The 23,373-nt window shown below is 36.4% G+C and overlaps 1 protein-coding gene across 4 annotated transcripts in view; it reads right to left on the bottom strand.

Moving 5' to 3' along the window:
* PPP4R4 (protein phosphatase 4 regulatory subunit 4) overlaps window positions 1-23,373 on the bottom strand; it is a 105,820-nt gene that overhangs the window by 5,965 nt on the left and 76,482 nt on the right. For all 4 annotated transcript variants that reach the window (XM_081829996.1, XM_081829995.1, XM_081829997.1 and 1 more), the window contains 9 exons: window positions 21,094-21,199; window positions 19,491-19,638; window positions 16,245-16,389; window positions 13,635-13,676; window positions 13,464-13,538; window positions 6,677-6,746; window positions 6,046-6,132; window positions 5,440-5,533; window positions 4,344-4,414 (listed from right to left, as the gene is read on the bottom strand). In XM_081829996.1, coding sequence (XP_081686122.1) covers window positions 4,344-4,414; window positions 5,440-5,533; window positions 6,046-6,132; window positions 6,677-6,746; window positions 13,464-13,538; window positions 13,635-13,676; window positions 16,245-16,389; window positions 19,491-19,638; window positions 21,094-21,199 — 838 coding nt within the window. The remainder of the gene's footprint in view (window positions 1-4,343; window positions 4,415-5,439; window positions 5,534-6,045; window positions 6,133-6,676; window positions 6,747-13,463; window positions 13,539-13,634; window positions 13,677-16,244; window positions 16,390-19,490; window positions 19,639-21,093; window positions 21,200-23,373) is intronic.

Genomic DNA, 23,373 nt, shown 5'->3' on the forward strand with positions numbered 1-23,373 from the left:
GGTGGGGGGTGGGAGGGATGGGGTGGCTGGGTGATGGACATTGGGGAGGGTATGTGCTATGGTAAGTGCTGTGAATTGTGTAAGACTGATGAATCACAGACCCATACCCCTGAAACAAATAATAATTATGTTAAAAAAAAAAAAAAAGAAACTGCCAAACTGTTTCCAAAGTGGTTGTACCATTTTGCATTTCCATGAGCAATGAATAAGCATTCTGGAGAGTTGCTCTATATCCTTGCACGCACTTGACAGTGCTGACCAATTAGTTCTAAAGATTTCTTTTGTTTATCCTGAATATAAGTCCTTTGTCAGGTATATATAATATGATTATTTTCTTACAATCTGTGTCCTGCCTTTTATTTTGTTCATGCTCTATTTCAAAGAGCAGTCTTAAATTCTGATAAAGTCCAGTATGTTAACTTTTTCTTTTATGGTTTGGGGAAATCTTTGTCTATTCCCAAATCACAAAGACTTCCTTCTGTAATATTTTCTTCAGAAATGTCATAGTTTTAGCTTTTATGCTTAGGTTTATCATGCATTTTGAGATAATTTTGTGTGTAGTGTGAGATAAGGATTGAGGGTCACTTTGCTTTGTTTTTGTTTTTTTAAAATTTAGATATCCAAAGAACACATAGTGATTTGAGGGGCACATGCACCCCAATGTTTATAGCAGCCATGTCCACAATAGCCAAAATATGGAAAGAGCTCAGATGTCCATCAACAGATGAATGGATAAAGAAGATGTGGTATAACTATACAATAGAATATCAGCCATCAAAAAGAATGAAATCTTTGCAATGACGTGGATGGAACTAGAGGGTATTAAGCAGCATCATTTTTTGAAAATACTATCCCATTACCACTGATTTATCCTGGAGTCTTTGTGGAAACTCAACTGCCTATGTATGTCAGTGTAGACACTCCCATCTTGACTACTGAAGCTTTCTAGCAAGTGTTGAGATCAGGCAGTTTAAGCTCTCTAAATTTGGTTTTCTTTTTCAAAATGGTTTTGGCTATCCACAGTTCTGTGCATTTCAATTTAGATTTTAGAATCAGCTTATACATTTCTACAAAAAGCCTACTGGAATTTTGATGAGGATTGCATTAAATCTCTGGCTTAATTTAAAAGGAACTGACATCATAACAATGTTAGGTTTTTCCATTCAAAAACATAGTATCTCTCTCCATTTATTTAGGTCTTCTTTAATTTCATTCAGCAATGTTTTGAATTTTTTAGTGTACACAGAATACACATTTTGTTAAATTTATCCCTGAAGACTTAATGTTTTTGAAGTTACTATAAAAGTTATTTTTTAAAATAGACTTTATTTTGTAAAAGTTTAGATTTACAGAAAAATTGAGAAGATAATACAGAGAATTTTCATCCACCCCCTTAACTCGGTTTCCTCTCCTAACACTTCACTCTAGTATGCTACACTTGTTACAGGGAATGAGCCAGTAATGAGACATTATTATTATTATTATTATTATTAACTAAAATCCATAGTGCGCTCAGATTTCCTTAGTTTTTGCCTAATGTCTGCTTCTGTCTCAGGATCCATCCAGTATACAACATTACCTTCACTTGTCGGCTCTCCTGAGCCTTTCTTTGTTTTTGGTGACCTTACCAGTTTTGAGAGGTACTGGCCAAACGTTTTGCAGGATGCCCTTCTATTAGAATTTAGTGGATGCTCTTCTTAAGGTTGTAGGTTTGAAGAAGGGTGACAAAGGTAAAGTGCCATTTTTATCACACCATACCAAAGGTACAAACTATGATATATTTTATCACGTGTCATGTATTTTATCCTACTATTTCATGACAGGTCACTAGAAATGGGATTGCTTGACTCAAAGACTACTTTTTAAAACTAGGATTCTTGATGAACTTTACCAAACTGTTTTCCAAAAGGGTTCCATGCATTTTCATACCCACTAATGGATACATTGCCGTTCGTTTCCCTGAATCCTTACTAGCATTCCCTTCGTATTGCCCCCAGTCTGTTGTACCCACATAGCCTTGGATGAATTGAAGACAGGCAAAAGTCACCAATTACCGATGGTTCATATTAAGTAACAAATACTCAATTTGACCTTCCAAGCGATAACTCTGACCTTTCATTTCAGCTTTATTTACCCCACTCTTCTACACTCAACTCTGTGCTCCAGACAAACTGGCCTACTGCTACTTCCTCAAGACATTGACATGTCCTCCTTATGACACGTACTCTGAATAGGATGTTATTCCATACACTTCTCTGCCCGTCAGAAATCCCAGCATACCTTAGGCTTCATCCCAAATGACATAAACATCTTGAAGCCTGCCTTAAGTCCCAAAGTAAGTAAAATCTCTTCTCTACGTGAACATCTAATACGTTTGTAAAAAGACATTTTGCTCCCTTTTTCTCTTTGTAGATCAGATGTGTAATTGTGTAACGACTTTTTCCTCAGTCTGTACTTCATTAAGCAATATACAATAACCTAGAAGAGATTTCATTCAACCAATATTCCCTCTCCCCAAAATAATACTGAACCCTTAAGACAGAATATTTTCCAAATATTTTAATAAAAGATTTACCCTTATAAAATACATTATTTAAGACTCTGGATGTTAAGTTTTACGGATCAGTAGATCACATACACACTCCTGATTCTCAAGGTGACTTAAGAACTAGCAAAGTAAAAACTGAAGAAATTAGTGCACAAAATAATTGAAACTTATAAAAAACCATTCTGAATCATGGGGCGCTTGGGTGGCTCAGTCGGTTAAGCATCTGCCTTCGGCTCAGGTCATGATCCCAGGATCCTGGGATCGAGCCCTGCATCAGGCTCCCTGCCTGGCGGGAAGCCTGCTTCCCACTCCCCCTGCTTGTGTTCCCTCTCACTGTCTCTCACTCTCTCTGTCAAATACATAAGTAAAATCTTTAAAAAAAAAACAAAAACCATTCTGAATCAATATTCTTAATGACTTAAGCAAAGAAATTTCTGGGAAAGGATTGTTAGAAGCTCATGAATAAATATGCTCATTTGAACTCATCTTCAAGAAGCCAAATTGGATCCATGCAAGTCTGAAGAACCATTTATGGATATCAATAATCATCTGCACCATTTAGCTCCAAGCTGAGCTAATTCAAACTGACTTTCCATATATGCTTACAATTCTTAAAGACACTCCGTATATAAAGTTCACAAACCCTGAATGTTCCCTTAGTATCTCCTAAAGAATTCACTGATTTGCTATGATAAAAGTAAACAACAGTTTTATTATTTATAGCCCTCACTTCAAGAATTGTTGATAACTTTAGTTCAAAAGCTTCCTGTTATCAAATTCATTCAGGTTTCTTATGCTACTCATAGTCTGTCTTGGAGAACCACTCTATACAGGGTATATGAATGTCAGTGCTTTAGTATTAGAAAGATTTTTCTGATCTGGCAAATGAGAACACACTGCTTATAGAACAGCCAGTGAGTGTGTATCTATTTTTCATGAGAATAAGAACACAGTAAGAGGTAAGAGAAAGACAAAATATTCAAAAAACGTAACCTTGAAAAGGAAATGTGACCAAACTTAAAAAATTTCAGACCTTTGTTTGCTATTCTTTACACTAAAAACTGACCATAGATCAATACTATATTTTTTAGCCAATACTCTAAGATAAAAACTTAAAAATATACTTAGAGCCACTAGTAATTTTTAGCGATATATTTTCCCTTATTCATAGTATAAGTCTGTGTTCTATTATATAAGCCAGAATTCAGCAAGCTATCAGTCTGTGAGCCAAGTCTTGCCTGCTGCCTAAAATTTTATTGGAATATAACCATACCTATTCATTATGTACTGTCTATGGCTGCTTTTTGCTCAACAGCAGAGTTGAATAATAGTGACAGAAACAATTTTAACCAAAAAAGCTGAAAATATTTACTACCTGGCTCTTTACAGGAAAAGCTTGCTGACCCCTGGTATAAACATTCAAATATATAATACTGTAAATGTTTGGCTGCATATGATCCACCATGAAGCCCTACTGTTTTTAACTTCCTTAAAAATTACTGCAAAAACATTTAATCTGTGCCCCCAGGAGGCCCTCGGATTATGGAAAAACCTACCCTATTACTGTCCTTTCTGTCTTTCAAAAGCATTGAATGCTGAGTTTTGACAGTGAAAACAAAATGGCATAGTCAAGTATTTTCTTAGTTGCTAGGGAAAAATTTAATTATCTGGGCATTTGATAAAGAGGTAAGGCGAGGAAAAACACTATATCTAGAAATAAAGAAGTATGTCATGTAAAGAAAATAACATTTCATTATACTTAGCAATTTTTTGAAGAGCTCAGATTTCTACTTACCAGTCAGTGAAATCACCGAAGTCTTTCCTAACCCTGAGACAGAAGGTGTATATCCTGCTGTAGAACTTTTACTAGAAAAGAACGTGATTTAGTTTAAAATACAAGAATATGCTTCTTTCACTCCAGTCATTCGGCACTTGGTCTTTTCTAATCTTTTTTAATGCTTCCCGTTACTTCTGATGAAGCACATTTGCTACTATTACTTCTCACTTATTGTTTACATTCCATGCCTCCCAACAATTCCTTTGTCTTTAACTTAAGAGCATTTCCTTAAAGTTTTTCTCTCTGCTCAGCTAAGACAGAGAATATGGGTAAAATTTTCCTGGAAATAACTTGTCTTCAGTTCTAATCTCTTTTGTCCATCTCAAGATCACTCCAGATAGATCTATTGAGAATGTCCAAAAATATAGCTGAAAATCTAGAGTAAGCTATCTTTAGCAAAAGAAAAACGTATTTTTCCCATACCATGTTATTTTTCTCAATAAATACTTTTAAAGACAATTATGTTTACTTAAAATTAGTTTTGTTGATTGGTATGCAGCTGTTACATACTATATATGTACAACATTTATAACAAATTATGGCCATTGAATTTATGCTGATTCTCTCCTAATCTTAACTGTTTATATTTATAATTCAGTCTGTGGGGCAAAAGGGGAAACCAGACATTCATCTGTTGTAAGAAGAATGGTTGTGAACTCTTTACCACAGACACATGCCGATGGCTTCTCTATATAGAAAGAAACAGTATCAACAGCATGTGGATGTCCACGTCCACTTAGCAAATGGGGCACGTCCATACGCACTTAGAGGCTGAGTGGCGTATGTGACAGAGCACCACCTCCCTCATAAAACAGTGTATGGATCCCATGATGTCATTATACAGCACCATGGCGGTAATTTTTCTAGAATGCCAGAATACCTGTTCCTATACAAAGAGGTAGACTACAGGTTTTTTCATAGAGAATCTTATAGAAGAAATCTTACAATTTACTGACTTATACAAAACTCAAAATTAATCCTGATTTCACATTAATAAAGATGGTAACTATAAGGTAAAACTTGGATTAAAACATGAATAGCTGACAGATCATACCTAGGACACTTGTCTAAGTTGCCATATTTTGCATGAAAAGCTTGATTGTTAAAAGACTGGCTTCGAATCAGTTTGGATTTCTTGATTTCTTTGCCTGGAGTAATAAGCAGAAGGAAAATGCAGCTGTTCAGTTCATCCTTAGTTGCGCCAACCCCATCCCCTTGCCAACCCCAACCCCACTTTCTTTTTTTTTTTTTTTAAAGATTTTATCTATTTATTTGAGAGAGAGAGAATGAGAGACAGAGAGCATGAGAGGGGGTAGGGTCAGAGGGAGAAGCAGACCCCCTGCTGAGCAGGGAGCCCGATGCGGGACTCGATCCCGGGACTCCAGGATCATGACCTGAGCTGAAGGCAGTCGCTCAACCAACTTAGCCACCCAGGCGCCCCCCAACCCCACTTTCATTAGGCACAAATGTGTACAGCTTCCTTTCCTTAGTTTGAGCTAACTGGACTATCTCTTACTCCTGCTGCCCATCAAGAACTCCTGAAATAATGAAATGATAAAAGGTAAAAAGCATTTTAGAATTTCATCTCATGGAGCGACTTTCCCTGTAATAAATTTTTAGAAAAGGGGAAAAGGAGACATAAAAAGAAGTTGTCTCTTACTTGTCGATGGGGTGCTTGTTCCAGAAGGTCCAGGAACAGAAATAGGGATGCTCTTAGGCAGAGTTGTTGGTGTCTTAGTGTCTCTACCTAAAACAAACTCTGTTTTAAATTCTGTAATTTCCTCTGAGCTCCTAATCTCCATATACACACGCAAGACAACACGGAGAACATGAGTCCCTGTCCCTAGCTAAACAGCATGCTCTTTCCCAAATATTCTTACTTTATATATTTACATATTACATATTTCAAACTTCACTATTCAGTGACCAATTTCACAGTCTTACTGCTGTTACCAGACTTTAAGTTTTCCTTTGAAGAATATGAACCTCCACACTGACTTGCACCATTTATTCATGTATTCCTAAGTCAGTACCACATGAAGCAGCCAATTTTTGAAAACAACTTTTTAAAAAAATTTTTTTTATTATGTTATGTTACTCACCATACAGTATATCATTAGTTTTTGATGTAGTGTTCCATGATTCATTGTTTGCATAAACAAATTTTAGAAAATGAAAGAAAGAAAAGCAATTTCCCATATCAAATCTGAAAATCAGCATGGGTTTTCAGAATGCCAGGATGCAACATTAATTGTATGACTTAGTGGTGAAGACACAGGAAAACCACTTACGTTTCTTTTCAAAGGTTTTATCACTCATGGGCCTCCCATCATTCTGTTGCTTCTCTTTCTCTAATTGTTCCTATTATGAAAACAGTATGTTAGCATTAAAGGTAAGCATATATAGATTTAGAAAATTATTCTAAGCTTTACAGATACAAATACAGTTCACAAAACTGCCTTGGAAAAGAATTATTTTTTCCAAGTTACTGTCAAAAGAAGTCAAGGTTCTTTCAGATTTGTGTTCTTTTAACATCTACAGAATTGTGCCCTTGGGGGTTTGTCAAGCTAAAACAATGAGTGTAGTATCTTGTTGTAATGAGCATTTATATTCTAGAAGACATCTGCCAATTCTCACCGGCAAAATATTTGTTACTATTAGTCATTTTCATTTCTGATTGGTAAGTGGCAAAGTAATATTTTTCTTTAAAAGGACCGAGAGAAAAAGAAATGGTCTTTTGGATATTTTTAAATGTTTCATTGAAGTATAACATACATTAAGTGCATAAATTATAAGTGCATAGCTCAATGAATTCTCCCAAAATGAATACACCTATATAACCAGCTTCCAGATCCAGAAACAAAATGTTATCAAAACTCAAAGGAGTCCTTTATCCCAAAAAAACAGAACAAGTAGGCAAGAAAATCATGAACATACCAAGTTCTGAGCAAAATTAGCATAACTGACACATCTAAAACACTACACTCAGGGAGCCTGGCTGGATCAGTCAGTAGAGCATGCAACTCTTGATCTCAGGGTCATGAGTTCAAGCCCCACGTTGGTCATGGAGCCTACTTAAAATTTAAAAACAAACAAAAAAACCCCCACTACATTTGACAACTGGAGAACACACATTCTATTTAGTTGTATACGTAAAGAAAAACAGGGAGAAAATAGACAACAGATTAAAAAAATTTCCATATAGAATTGGTCTGCATAAAAAAAGAACCAAATGGAATCTCTAACACTGAAATAAAACATGTAAAACTGAAAATTAAAATATTATTAAGTGGGCTCACAAGTAGTGTTATCTATTTTGTCCACCTTTTCCTCTATTATCTTGGTCATGTTGTCTTAAAGTTCTTTTCTGCTAACTCTAATACCAGTATCATCTGTGGGTCTTTTTCTATTACCTGATTTTTGTCTTGGGTTTAGGTCATTGAGTCCTAAAAATTTTTAAAGCCTGCTTATGCTCTATAACCTCTATCCTGAACTTTGATCTTGGTCTCAGAAGGCTGCTAAAGCAATGTGATTGCTTTTCAGAAGATTTCCACTTAAGTGTTTAATCTCACAGTACAGTTCTCCACAGAAAGACAGAATATATAAAGAAGAAATAAATGGGAATTTGAGAACTGAAAAATACAGCATTGGGAATAAAAACACTGGATAAGCTTGGAAGCTGAATTGGGGAGGACAGGAAAGAGTCAGTGACATTGAAGACGGATCAACAGAAATTATTCACTCTGAGTAACAAAGTTTAAGAAAAAAAAAAAAGAACAAAACCTCACGGACCTGTGGGGCAATATCAAAAGATCTTACATGTGTAATTGAAGACCCAGAAGTAGACGAGTGAACACATATTTATTTATTTTTTAAAAGATTTATTTATTTTAGAGAGAGAGAGCATGCACACAGGTGTGTGCAAGTGGGGGGAGGGGAAGGGGGAGAGAATCTTCAAGCAGCCTCCTCACTGCACCTGGAGCCCGACACAGGGCTTGATCTCACAACACTGAAATCATGACCTGAGCTGAAATCAAGAGTTGGATGCTCAACCGAATGAGCCACCCAAGCGCCCTGAAGAATGAACACAAATTTAAATAAATAATGTTCCAAACCTTCTCAAATTTGGGAAATAATACACGTTTACAGATTCAGGAAGCTAAGGAAATCCAAAAACAGATAAATTTGAATTCAATTATGCCTAAACACATCAAAAGCAAACTGCTAAAAACAAGGATAAAAGAAAAAAATCTTCAAAGTAGCCAGAGAAAAGCAACATTACACACAGAACAGTAATTTGAATGAAAGCTAATATTTTATCAGATGCTCTGGAGACTAGAACACACATCTATAAAGTACAGTAAGAAAAAGGCTATCAACCCAGAATTCCCTATCTAGTGAAAATATCCTTCAGGGACAAAGGCAGATAACAACACTATATTTCAGATTAGGGAAAACTAAGAAAATATGTCACAAAATACTACATCCCAAGAACAACTAAAGACAATTCTTCAGGCTGAAGGGGGGAAAAAGAAAAGTAACAGAGGGAAGTTTGGATCCTGAGCAATGAAAGAAAGTACTAGAAATGGTAAAAATAAGAAAGTGAACACAGAAGTTCACTCTCTTAAATTCTTCAAAGGTACATATCACAACTTAGAGCAAAGTTTAGAATCAGTTGTCATGAGACAACTGACTGGTGGGGTTTTCTTTTTTTTTTTTAAAGATTTTATTTATTTATTTGACAGAGAGAGACACAGCGAAAGAGGGAACACAAGCAGGGGGAGTGGGAGAGGGAGAAGCAGGCTTGCCGCTGAGCAGAGAGCCCAATGCGGGGCTTGATCCCAGTACCCTGGGATCATGACCTGAGCCGAAGGCAGACGCTTAACGACTGAGCCACCCAGGCGCCCCTGGGGTTTTCAATACAGATATAATTCACATAAAAATTTTAACATAAAGAAAGGGTAGAGAGATCCACATCATTATTAAATGAAGTGGTACAACATTAATAATAGGTAGATTTTGAAAGGTTAAGTATATTGTAACCTCTAGAGAAACCACCAAAAAACAATTCTGAAAGGGAGAGAGAGAGAGAAGGGGAAAGAGAGAAAGAACACCAGCCACTAAGATAAGAATGAAACAGGGGTTGTCACCATGGATCTGATATACATTAGAAGAATATAAGAATATAAACAACTTTATGGCAACAAATTTGACAGCTTAGATGACAAAGAATTTTGGGTGTGGGAAGCAACTTACCAAATTTACAAAAGAAGAAATAGAAAATCTAAACAGTTTTATATCTATTAAAGTAGTTGAATCAATTATCAAAATCCTTTCTAAAATGAACACTTTGTGGGGCGCCTGGGTGGCTCAGTCATTAAGCGTCTGCCTTCAGCTCAGGTCATGATCCCAGGATCCTGGGATCGAGCCCCGCATTGGGCTCCCTGCTCCGCAGGAAGCCTGCTCTCCCTCTCCCACTCCCCCTGCTTGTGTTCCCTCTCTGGCTCTGGCTCTCTGTCAAATAAATAAATAAAATCTTTAAGCAAAATAAAATGAACACTTTGGGCCTTGACTGTTCCACTACTGAATTCTATCAAAAGCTCAAAGAAAAAATAAGACCAATTTTATACATACTCCACCAGAAAACAGAGGAAGTGGTAATACTACACATTTCATTTTATAAGGCCAGAATAACTCTAATACCAAATTTAAAAGACCCCAAAAATGACCAAAAAGGAAATTACAGACCAGTTTGACTTTGAATATAGATGACTATTAAAAATTAGCCAAGAATCCAACAAAAGAGAAAAGGACAACATACCGTCACCAGGTAGAGCTTATCCCTAAAATATAAGATTGATTTAGGCATTGAAAAGATCAATGTAATTCAGTGTCTTAACAGGATGAAGCAGAAAAAAACAAGTATCACTTCTAAATATGCAGAAAGAGGGGGTGCCTGGGTGGCTCAGCCGTTAAGCGTCTGCCTTCGGCTCATGTCATGATCCCGCGGTCTTGGGATCGAGCCCCGCAATGGGCTCCCTGCTCAGCGGGAAGCCTGCTTCCCCCTCTCCCACTCCCCCTGCTTGTGTTCCTGCTCTCACTGTCTCTATCAAATAAATAAACAAAAATAAAAAAAAAATTTAAAAAATATGCAGAAAGAGCATTGGACAAAATTCGATAATCATTCATAAAAACTCTCAGACTAGGAATAGGAGGGAATTTCCACAATTTGATAAAGGGCACCCACATAAAACCTCTTGGTAATATCATACTTAATGGTGAAAGATTGAGCTGTTTCCCCCTAAAATCAGTAAAATGACAAGGATGATGCTTCCATCACTTTTATTAAACTGGAAGTGTTTTATTATACTGGAAGTCCTAGACCTTGCAACTAGACATAAGAAATAAAAGGCATAAACACTGAATAGGAAGAAGTAATCTTGCTATACTTAAAGAGGATGTAATAGCTCATGTAGAAAATCCTATTAAATCTAAGAAACAACTCTAGAACAAATACAAGACTAATATACAGAAATCAACAGTAACTGACAGCAGCAATAAAATTCTAGGAAGTGAAATTAAAAATTACAATTCCATTTATAATAATTCCCAAAACCATACTATACCTAGAAATAAATCTAACAAAAGACTTTCTTAACTCTACACTTAACACTACCAAAATTATGTAGAAAAAAGTAAAGAAGATTTAAACAAATGGAGTGGTAGACAATGTTCATGGACTAAAAAATTCTCTGTTAAGATGGCAATTATCCAAATTGATCTATCAATCCTAATTAACACACAACCTAACAAAAATTCCAGCAAACTTTTTATGTAAATGGACAACTGATTCTAAACTTTATATCAAAATGAAAAGGGCCTAGACTGGCCAAAGCAATTTAAAAAAGAACAAAGTTGAAAAACTTAACTGACCTGATTTCAAGAATTACTGTAATGTTATTACGATAAAGACAGTTTGGAATTGCCAAAAAGATAAACATATAAATCAGTGGAACAGAATAAGGAGTCAAGAAATAAACACATACATATATGGAAAATTTTTTTTTTTAAAGATGTTAAGGCAATTCAGTAAGAGAAGTTTTCAACAAATGATGCTAGAATAATTGAATATTCAAATGAAAAAAATATATAAAACTAATTGAAATGGATCACAGACCTAACTGTAAAACCTAAAACTAAAATTTCTAGAAGAAAACATAGGAAAAAGTCTTTGTAATTTTGGGATAGACAAAGGATTCTTGTAACAAACAAGCATAAACAAAAGAGAAAATACTGTAAAGTCGAACCTCATCAAAATTAAAAAGTGCTCTTCAAAAGACACCATTAAGTGAAAGGTAAGTCACAAACTCCAAGAAAATACTCATAAAATGTGTATCTGACAAAGAAGTAATATTCAGAGTATATAAAGGACCCTTACATCTCAATAATTGAAGAAAAACAATCCACTTTAAAATCTGAAAACAGGGGCACTTGGGTGCCTCAGTCAGTTAAACATCTGCCTTCGGCATGTTGTGATCCCAGCTCAGGCTACCTGCTCGGTGAGGAGCCTGCTTCTCCCTCTCCCCCCTGCTCATGCTTTCTCTCTCATTCTCTCTCTCAGATAACTAAATAAAATCTTTTTAAAAAATTTAATAAAAATCTGAAAACAGACTTCATCAAATAAGAGATAAAGATGACCAATAAACAAACAAAAAGATGTTCAATATCATTAGGCATTAGGGATATACAATTTGAAAGCCCAATGAGACACGATTACATACCCACCCTATCAAGCTAAGAGGATATGGGGTAACTGAAGCCCTCCACCACAGCCGATGGGTATGTAAAATGGCACAGTTTTTGTTTGTTTTTAAGTCAAGCATGCCCTACCGTATGATCCAGCCATTACATTCCTATGTATTTCCCCAAAAGAAAACAAAGCATATGTCCATCCAAAGACTTCTTTATAAATGGTCATAGCAGCTTTATTTCTAACATGCCCAAACTAGAAGTAACCCAAGTGCTCATTAAGGGGTGGGTAAACAAACTGTGGTATGTCTGTAATATGGAATACTACTAAGAAATAAAAAGGAATGATCTATTGATATATACAACAGCATGGATGAATGTCAAAACAATTATGATGGTGGAAAGAAACATTAGCAGAAAATACTATATATGAACAAATTTATATAAATTCTAGTTGCAAGCTAATTTATAGTGATAGAAACTAGATTAGTGGTTTTTGGGGACCAGAGTAGAAGATAGGGATTATAAAGGGGCACAAGGAAACTTCTGAGGGGATGGAAATGTTTGGCATTTTGATTGTAGCAATGGGTTCATGGATTATCCGTATGTCAAAATTCATCAAATTGAACACTTTATATATATATATGCAGTTAATTGTATGTCAATTATATACTTCAATAAAGTAGTTGTGGTTTTTTTGTTTTGTTTTGTTTTTAAAGATTTTATTTATTTTTATTTTTATTTTTTTAAAGATTTTATTTATTTATTTGAGAGAGAGAGAATGAGAGACAGAGAGCACGAGAGGGAAGAGGGCAGAGGGGGAAGCAGACCCCCCGCTGAGCAGGGAGCCCGACGCAGGACTCGATCCCGGGACTCCAGGATCATGACCTGAGCCGAAGGCAGTCGCTTAACCAACTGAGCCACCCAGGCGCCCCAAAGATTTTATTTATTTTTTGACAGATAGACAGAGAGAGGGGGAACACAAGCAGGGGGAGTGGTAGAGGGAGAAGCAGGCTTCCTGCTGAGCAAGGAGCCTGATGTGGTGCTCGCTCCCAGGACCCTGGGATCAGGACCTGAGCAGAAGGCAGACGCTTAATGACGGAGCCACCCAGGCACCCCAAAGTTAGTTGTTTTTTGAAAGGCTCTCACATGTAGTTTTCCTTCCAGTTCATAAAAGAGATTTCAAAAGATCAGGACACTTCATCAATCATTTAGGAAGAAAAACAGCAGTGTGAAATTGAAGGAAATGACTAATAAGTAATTCATAACAAAGCCCAGCTAATACAGGTCAGGAATAAGTATGTATGTGTGCATGCGAAAACAACGTACCATTTCCATAATAAGTAGTTCTTCTCTTTCTTTCTCTTGATCCAACAAATCTTTTTCATAAAACTTTTTCTGAAACTAAGTTTAAAGTTTAAAATGAAATTATAAGACATTATGATGAGCTTCTGCCAATTTTAAAATATTCTTTCAGCAAAAGGTAAGATGTGTGCTTACCGCATCCATGGACATTTCCATTCTGTCCAGCTCTAACACGGTCTGTAAGCAAAGTTGTGAAAATTATTCAGCAGTAATTAAATTAAACCAACCAATCATTTCTCAAAAAGACTCCCCTTCCAGAGGGAGGTTCAAAGAGGAGATTTCTCTACTCTGTGGAAGGCTAAATTAGAAAATCTCTGAAGTTCTTCCCAACTTTATTCTGTATTTTTAACCTCTGAAGGCCAGGATCCATTTGCACTTGTAGAAGACTTTGACCTTAAGAAGAGCAAGTCTCCAGGGATACTGTGAACACACTAAACACACACAAACTAACAAACTTCTAATAACTCCCAGGGCCACTTTTCTCTGAATTTTCAGAAATACAAGATAATTTTTGAATTTTTTAAAAAAGATTATTTATTTATTTATTTGACAGGGAGAGAGACAGTGAGAGAGGGAACACAAGCAGGGGGAGTGGGAGAGAGAGAAGCAGGCTTCCCGCTGAGCAGGGACCCCGATGCGGGGCTCAATCCTAGGACCCTGGGATCATGACCTGAGCCAAAGGCAGACACTTAACCAACTGAGCCACCCGGGAGCCCCAATAATTTTCGTATTTTTTAAAAAAAACTTTTAGCTAACTATAGATGAAGCAAACTCTCATTTGGCTTAAAATCCTTAGTTCCTTTCCGCAGAAACTTTTGACCATTATGACATTCTAACCACTAAGAAAGACTTTGCCCTGAAAGTATTTCTTGATTTAGTATTTCTCTTTCAGAACACATTAGTCTGAAACAAATTGTTTCAATCAAACAACGGTCCATCTAACCCAGGATTCTAACTCTGATAGAGGACAGTACTTCTCTTCAGGAGTAACTCTGATGGACCAAATAAAGTACATTTATATATTCTTATGCCCAAAGCTAGCCATTGCAAATGTAATATTTATTTGAAGCCTTATTTTTACGCTGAAATTTCTGAAAATATTACAGTTTATGCCATGAAATGTCCCTTTTAAATACAATTACTTCCCATCTTAAAAAACTGACTAGCATAAAGCCATGCCATTTTTATCCCGAAGCTCTGTATAGCTTCCTCAGAGGTTCCCATGCCAAGATTTCACTTTGATAAACATTAGACTAAAGAATTTTCATGGGATTGGTTGACTTCCTCATGTGACATATACCTAAAGAGCTCTAGTCCAGAATAACCCATTGTAGATTAATAATCCACTAATTATATCATTTTTGTCCCTACTTATATGGTCAGTTTATCTTTTGAGTTAATAAATTCTTTCAAAAAAGTAACTAACCCTCTTAGGTTTATTACTTTGAAAGTTAACTCTATCGCCTAAACTTTTGTAATTAAATGGTAAAGACAGAAATATCTGGTATAAACAAATACATGTAATATATTTTATTTATATATATATAATACTATATATATAAGCATATTACATACTATATATACATATATATTACATATTATTGTAATATATACATATACATTACATATTACATACTATATATATATAGTATGTAATATGCTTTTAGATGTAAATGCATGTCCAGACTCTGGGTATTTCTGGTTAGTTTAGTTGGCAAAAGAGGAATTCACATTTCAGTAAAACAAGAGTATACTAATTAATAGTAAGTTGTCAAATCACTTTATTAAAAAGTTCCTTGTGTGTCATGGAACACTACATCAAAAACTAATGATGTAATGTATGGTGATTAACATAACAATAAAAAAACTAAAAAAAAAAAGTTCCTTGTGTGACGTCTGGCAATGATCTCTAGAAACAAAAGGAAAAAAAAATCAAAGGATTCTTTTTTTTTCTCATCATTGATGCTAAGTTAAAGACATTAATAAATTAATTCCTCTCATTACAAATCACGAAGTTGAAGTTCACATTTAGATTCATAAGAGTAGCCACTTTAATTCGACTTAATCTTATAACAATATTAGTTTCACGTTCAGCAAAAAGTTTTTGAAGACTATGAGGCATTTTCAGGTTTGACTTCACTAACCCAAATTTTTACTCTTTTAGTTTCTAACATCCCCAAACAATCCATATAAGATCCCGGGCTAAAACAAAACAAACAAAAAACCCGTAAGACATGATGTTACATTACTGAAAAAGGAATGCACTCAGGGTAAGAGATCCATATTCTGGCCCCAGCTCTGCAACTTGCTAATATGATCTCAAGCAGACATTTACTATCTCTAGGCCTAGAGCTTTTGAAGCAAAAATCAAACAGATCACGAAGGCCCTTCCAGGGCTAAATTTCTATGAAGTGTGACTTCCCCCATTTTACCAACAAAGTCTTCCTGGATTATAATCCCTTATAAATCAAGTCTGGTGGATGAAGCATTTGGTTGACCAGTATTTATTAAGTACCTCAAATGTCCCAAGCTCTCTCTCATGGCGCTTGTATTACTAGTAATAGAAGTAGAGCGCCTGAGTGCCCTTTGGAAGGCACTCATCAGCCAAGTCAGTTACTAATCCTACTCTAGCAACAATGTAAGTATTTTAACACATTGCTATCCTGTCAAGTTAAAACAGGGAAGTGAAGATTGACACTTTCTTCATGCAAGACAGGCAGACATGGTGGTAAGAGTGATACTTACTCTTTTTACAATAGCCAGAACATCCTTATCTTTTTCTTGACAGAGGAGTTTCCTCACACACATTTCTAACTGCTGAAGTAGATGCTTATCTGCAGGGATCTTCAGGGTAGATTTCACTTTGGGCAACAAGTAGCAAAGTTTCATTCTATAATAAATTAAATAGTATTTGCTTTTGAACGCATTTAATAACTAAGAATAATAGTAACATGACATTGAAAGAGAATTCAAACTCCGGATAGCGGATAGCGTGGGAGTTTATTTATTGTGTAGCAAATGTTTATGGAGTGCCTGTGATGAGTCAAGCATGCATTATTCTGGGTGCGGAGATACAACAGTGAATGAAACCAACAAATCCTCTGCTCTCGTGGAACTTTCACCGTAGTATGGGATAGGGAAGAAACAATACGGAAATAAGTAAAATGTCTATCAGACAGTGCTAAGTGCTGTGGAGAAAAAGAAAGCAGGGAAGGATGAGGGAGTACCAGAGGAGGGGTGTTACAATTTTAAAACACGTGGTCATAGAGGGTTTCAGTGAAGGTTTCACTGAAAAGATACGATTTAAGCAAAGCCTTAAAGAAAATGAGGGAACAAGTAATGTGAACATCTGGAGAAGAGCATTACAGGCAGGGGACTGCAGTAGCGCAAATGCCCTATAGGGGGAGCTTGCCTTGGCTGTCACCCCATATTGGCCCAAACTTGCAACAGGAGGCCAGCTCGTTCAGGGCCTTGTAGGCCACGGCATGGAGCCTGGCTTTTCCTTTGAGCACCATAAGAAGCCATGGAGAATTTTGCACAGAGGAGTGAAGTGATCTGACTTAACGTGTTGGAAGGGTCATCTGACTACTGGTCTGAGAGGAGCCTGTAGATGGTCGGGGACAGAGGGAAACAACAGGGAGGCTCTAGTAGTAATTCAGGCAGGAGAGGGTGGCCACCTGAACTAGCATGGTAGCAGTCAGGTGGCGAGAAGTGGTTGGACTCAGTATCTTTGCAAGCAGCAGGATGTGCTGAGGAACTGCAGCTGGAGTGGCAGAAAGGGGGTAAGGTTTTGACCTGAGCAGGTAGCAAGATGCAGTGGTTATTGGCTCAGATGGAGACCACTGCAGAAGGAGCAAGGGTGGGTGTGGGTGCAGGAGACGGGGATTTACTTTTGGACAGACTGAATCTGAGGTGCTTGTGGGACATGCCATGGAAATGCTCAGTGGGCAGCTAGCTCAATGTGGCTCCCGTCCAGGATGGACGTCCATGCTGGAGACATATCGTCAGGAATCTTCAGCACACAGATGATATGCAAGCCATGAGACTGGACAGATCACTGGGGCCGTATATGCAGTTTGAGAAGAAAAGATAAAAGCACAGACTGTAGGCACCATCCCAGGCGATACCGCATGGATAAGGAAGCAACACGCAGACTGAAGAATGCCAGAGAGGGGAGAGGCAATCCAGGGAAGAACAGAAGAGGCAGTGCAGAAAATGCTCTGCTTCGCTAAGCTACTTCTCTACCGCTCTGCCAGGGCTGGTTTTAGAGAGGGATGCTAGGCGGTTGCTTATGTTTTGGCTGCTGTATTCATTCATTCATCTGAGTGCTCTCCAGATACTATTTTTTTACTCCTATGCCAAACCTGAGACAACCAAGTCCCATTCCTAGAGTTTCCAGGATGCTTTGTCAGCTAAGCTTACAGTTGAGGATTCTTCATACACCATAAGATTTGCTTTTTATTCAAGCGAAAAGGCGAAAGAGGCTCTTCTCTGAATTTTCAGCTCCGTCCATAGCAATAATGGTCTCAAACTCATTCAGAGCTCCCCACGGATCCTGGGGATGCTGTCTCTAAATTAAGAGGCCCCAGTTGCCCCAAAGAGAATTTTTTTGCACTTTCCTTTGAATACCAGTAGTCTTTCCAGCCTTCATATTATCTAGACTCAGTGAATTCAAATTTTAAACATTCACTTAAGGAAAAACAGAAACAACAGGCTATGCATACTTCATTCTTCATAACTCAAGGCAGGTCTAGAAAACCTATATTCAACAGAAGGTACAGAAAGCCATAGTGCTGATTTATCTCTGTGAGAATCCTGGGCCCATGAGATTATAAAGATTTTAAGATTAGGTATCACACCTTTCTGGTAATCTAAATTCTTTACGTACATTATCTCAGGTATTTATCCGTCAGAACACCCTATGAATTGGGTAACTAAGGAAATCAGTGTGCAGAGATTATGTAACTTGCCCAAAGACACACAGCTAGTAGAGAGCTGGAAATCAGCTCAGGTGGTGTGGCTTCAGAAACCTTCCTCCTACCTGCATGATCCCACCACTCCTGCCTGTGATGGCTTTCATTCTATCTACACATCTCTATTCAGTTGGGCAAACACTTTTGTATCCAAAAGCTAATTAGTATATGGTGTTGCCGGACCCATTTGTTGGGCTGGCAGCTGCCCAGGCGGAAGAGTGGAAACCAAGACAAATTGCTATGCAATGATCTCTTACCCCCCAAAATAACCAATCTGCATGGAGCAATGTTCAATTAATCTTCATTTCGTTTTTGAATTGGCAGGTTGCTTTCTCTTAGGGCCAGTGCTATGCTTTTAAGTCATATTGACCTGGGTAAAGATGATTTCATTTCCTTTCAAATAATTTTTGTCAACTGCTTGGTAAGTGATAGTTCATCACACTGGGAGCTGTTTTTCTAGAGTCACAACTTTAATTTGCAAAATGTTAACAACGTAGTTAGATTCATTAGTGATTTAGCACAGATAAGATGCACAAAATACTGAAGCCAGTGCAGTGGCATTTTCTGTATTTTCTTACACTGAAAATATAAAACAAAAGCCAATCTCTTGATTGCCCCTAAAAATGGACAGAACTTCGCCAAGCCAACTTTGAGTTATTTTTTCTTTAGTCTTAGAAGATCCACAAATTAAGAATATCTACTCAACCTTCTCCTGATGTCAATGTGTGTATCCAAGTGTCAGGAGAAGCCTGCCAGTCTGGCTTTGACTACTGCCCTCTCGACCCATTAAACAAAAGACCTGGGACAGTTAAAAAAAGATTATGCTTCCAAGTTCTACTGAGGCTCATTAACTAGGACTACTAGGAATTTCAAAGTAAGTATAAATTATTTACTTGTCTTTTTAAACTGATTATGAAAAAGATTTTGCATGTTCATTATATTAGATAAGTAGATATATTATAGAAGATAAATTTAAAAGTACAATTTTTTCAAGTATTATCTTGGATTGGTACCATACCTCACATTTGCCACAGGATCATGTGTCAGTTCAATAGCAGGTAGAAAGAAATATTTACAGAAAAATGATTTGGAAAAGATCTCTATAATAAATTCACAGGTATCCAAAAATCGAAGTCTATTCCAATAACTTTTTCCTTGGCCCAGTTCTAGAAACAACAATAACAAAAAAGAGAAGTTTAATTTTTCCTACACGAAATTATATGTGACAAAATCAAACACACAAAATCCATGACAGGTTTCTTTGTATCCACAATTGTTTAGCAAATACAAGAGGTAAGAGAAAAAAATCGTATTATACACTCCAGATTTGTAGACTTCCAAAATAATGACATCTCAAAAACCAGAAAAAAAATGTAATTTTTAAGTACTGAATATATAAACTATTTTTGATCACCCATTATGTGCTGAGTACTTTAAACCTATTATCACATTTAATCCTGAAAAGCAATCCAATGGAATAAGCATAGATTTATCCTCCTGAGAGGAGATTCAGAGGTTAAAGTCACAGAGCTGCCTGGTGCAGAGTTGGAATTCAAATGCAAGTTTGTATAATTTCAAACTTTGAAGTTATATTTGATCAATCAAATTAACTGTTTTCTTTGTCTCATTTTCATAAGAATGCTCTGAAGTGGTTTAAGTCATATGTAAACACTGTATTACTGGCAATAATTCAGGTTAACATTTAAAGGATTATTTTCTCCCTAATTACACAAATGTTCAAAAGCAAAATTCTTAATATTTAAATCCAAACAGAATCTCGTTACAAAATAAAACTGATTCTAAACGTGTGGTCCTATCACTGAAAAATGAAAATTAAATTAGAGTAAAAAAGAGAAAGATTAAAGTATACCAAGCATAATTTTTCTTAAATAGAATTTTATATACTCTAATTTTTTGAAAAGTGGTGATCCATACTTAAAATGGTAAACTCCAGTAACTAGAAAATCCCATTACCTACCTATGCTGGAAAACAGAGTTTAATAAAAACATTAAGACACTATGGTCAAAGCAAGTATACAGTAATTAAAAAGGATATATAAGTGTGTGCCACTATTTCTAGAATTAACACTCCAACTAAAGGTTTTTATCTTGATTTTAGCCCTTAGTAAATTAAAATAAATTTGCATTTGTTAATTGACTTAATTTTTTTAAGACATGAACCACCTAGGCTTACCATTCATATTTATGTGTACTATCAACTCTACTCAAGGAAACAAACCAAAAACCCCCTCATTCTGTTAATATTTAAAATAAAAACATAAAATAAATGACTACATTCATGGATATTCTACTCACATTTTAGTTCCAAATGCTATTTCATCAGGGTAGAAACTAGACTTTCAACATAAATTTAATTTCTCAAGTGTAGAAACTCACTAAAGGAGGCCCAGACCAATTATAACTTCCATTCATCACAGACTGATCCTGTCGTATAGATTTCTAAAACCAAAAAAAATTAACCTACAAAACTCAAAGACAAACACACTCCAGGTATTTACCAATATCAGCTTAACTATTCATGGCAAAATTGATAAAGTCAGTCAGAGCTAACTAAGGCCAGTTTACTTTGTTTTTCAAAATGAGAGGCAATGATTACTTACGTTCAATTAATTTTTGAATGACCTCATGTCTCTGTTCTTGTTTACGATTATAACGCAGAAAAATGCATAGAGTTCGTGAAGCTGCCTTTTGAACAGGCAAGACATTCTTAAAGAAATAGGTAAGAAAGACAATTAAATCAATCTAATAGCATAATTTTGCTCCACAAATCAATTTTCAGTTTTGGCTAAAAGCAAGAGCAATGTTGTCTGCTTCTCAGATCACTGTGTTAGTGTCTTCATAATTTAATGTTAATATCACTCAGGCAAATCAACCTAAGTATCACATTACAAAGTTAATGTAGTTTGGCACGGTCATTTTCAAATCATCCCGATCTGATTTATATTTGACTATCCTTTCTCTGCCACTTCAGCTTAAGTGACATTCTCCCCCAATACCTCTCAGCCACCCACTCTCTTAGCCATTCCCTGGACAAGTATTTGCAAGAACATGCCCTGTGTCAGATACATCACCAAAAATGTGCCACTTCTAAAATAGAAACCTAGAGATCCCATGATCAGGTATACTTTTCAATCTTTCTGGTTTGCTTCTGCCTCTTCTGCCTCAGTGTCATTCATTGAAATCCCTGGTCCATACCACAGATAAAACTTAGAATCCAAGGGACACCATGTCAGTAACTCTTACTAGTGTTCTATATACTCCTTTGTCTTCTGAATTTCTGTCACACCACTGGGCACAATTAATTAATTTTAAATGAATTCAATCATCTATCTTTCCTGGGTTTGGGTTCAGATTACACATTAGAGAAAAATCTCTCAACCAGATATATTGTGTCCAGTATAAAATTCATGTTCACCATCTTGGCTTACATAAAAATACTATAATACTTAATTCTTGAAGATTCAGAGTATTATAGTGCTATTACAGGATCCTTGAAATTCAAGTAAAATAAAACTTTACATTGCTGGGAGTGTGTTGCCTGCTACCTCCTCTCGTGTTTTATACAAGCTATTTCTCACTATTGAGTATTATTCTGTGCATTTTTAATGTGTTAAATGTAAAAGGAGAATATTCACTATGAATTAGAACAGAAAGTTTAAGAAATGTGCATAAACAGAAGCATCACAGGAATTTTAAAAAATGAATTTTAGATAAATGAACTAAATAAAAACATGTTACTCTTTTCTTTCATTTTGTGTATTCTAACAGAATTTCAAACGCATAAATACTAGTCATATGAAAATATGTATATTTTGGGTTTTGGTGCTATTGTAATGGAATCGATTCTCTAATTTCTCTTTCTACAGTTGCATTGCTAGTGTATAAAAAAGCGACTGATTTCTGTGCACTGATTTTTTTTTAAAGGTTTTATTTTATTTATTTGAGAGAGAGTGAGAGTGAGAGAGCACAAGAGGGGCTAGGGTCAGAGGGAGAAGCAGACTCCCTGCTGAGCAAGGAGCCTGATGCGGGACTTGATTCCGGGACTCCCGGATCATGACCTGAGCCGAAGGCAGTGGCTTAACCAACTGAGCCACCCAGGCGCCCTTTGTGCATTGATTTTGTATCCTGCCACATTACTGAAATTGCTGTATGAGTTCTAGTAATTTGGGGGTGGAATCTTTTGGGTTTTCCACATAAGGTATCATGTCATCTGCAGAGAAAGAGTTTGACTTCTTCTTTGCCAATTTGAATACCTTTTATTTCTTTTTGTTGTCTGATTGCTGTTGTTAGGACTTCTAGTACTATGTTGAACAATAGTGGCGGGAGTGGGCATCCTTGACATGTTCCTGATCTTAAGGGAAAGGCTCTCATCTTTTCCCCATTGAGGATGATATTCACTGTGAGTTTTTCATAGATGGATTTTATGAACTTGAGGAATGTTCCCTCTATCCCTATACTCTGAAGAGTTTTAATCAGGAAAGGAAGATACCTCGGAATAAACCTAACCAAAGAGGTAAAGGATCTATACTCTAGGAACTACAAAACACTCATGAAAGAAACTGAAGAAGACACCAAAAGATGGAAAAACATTCCACGCTCATGGATCAGAAGAATAAACATTGTTAAAATGTCTATGCTACCCAGAGCAATCTATACCTTCAATGCCATCCCGATCAAAATTCCAATGACATTTTTCAAAGTGCTGGAACAAACAATCCTAAAATTTGTATGGAATCAGAAAAGACCCCGAATCGCCAAGGAGATGTTGAAAAAGAAAAACAAAGCTGGGGGCATCATGCTGTCTGATTTCAAGCTATATTACAAGGTAGTGATCACCAAGACAGCATGGTACTGGCACAAAAACAGACATATAGACCAAT

Source organism: Leptonychotes weddellii, chromosome 9 (genome assembly GCF_054177405.1).
Source record: "Leptonychotes weddellii isolate Sample4059 chromosome 9, ASM5417740v2, whole genome shotgun sequence".
In the NCBI taxonomy this organism is placed as follows: Eukaryota; Metazoa; Chordata; class Mammalia; order Carnivora; family Phocidae; genus Leptonychotes; species Leptonychotes weddellii.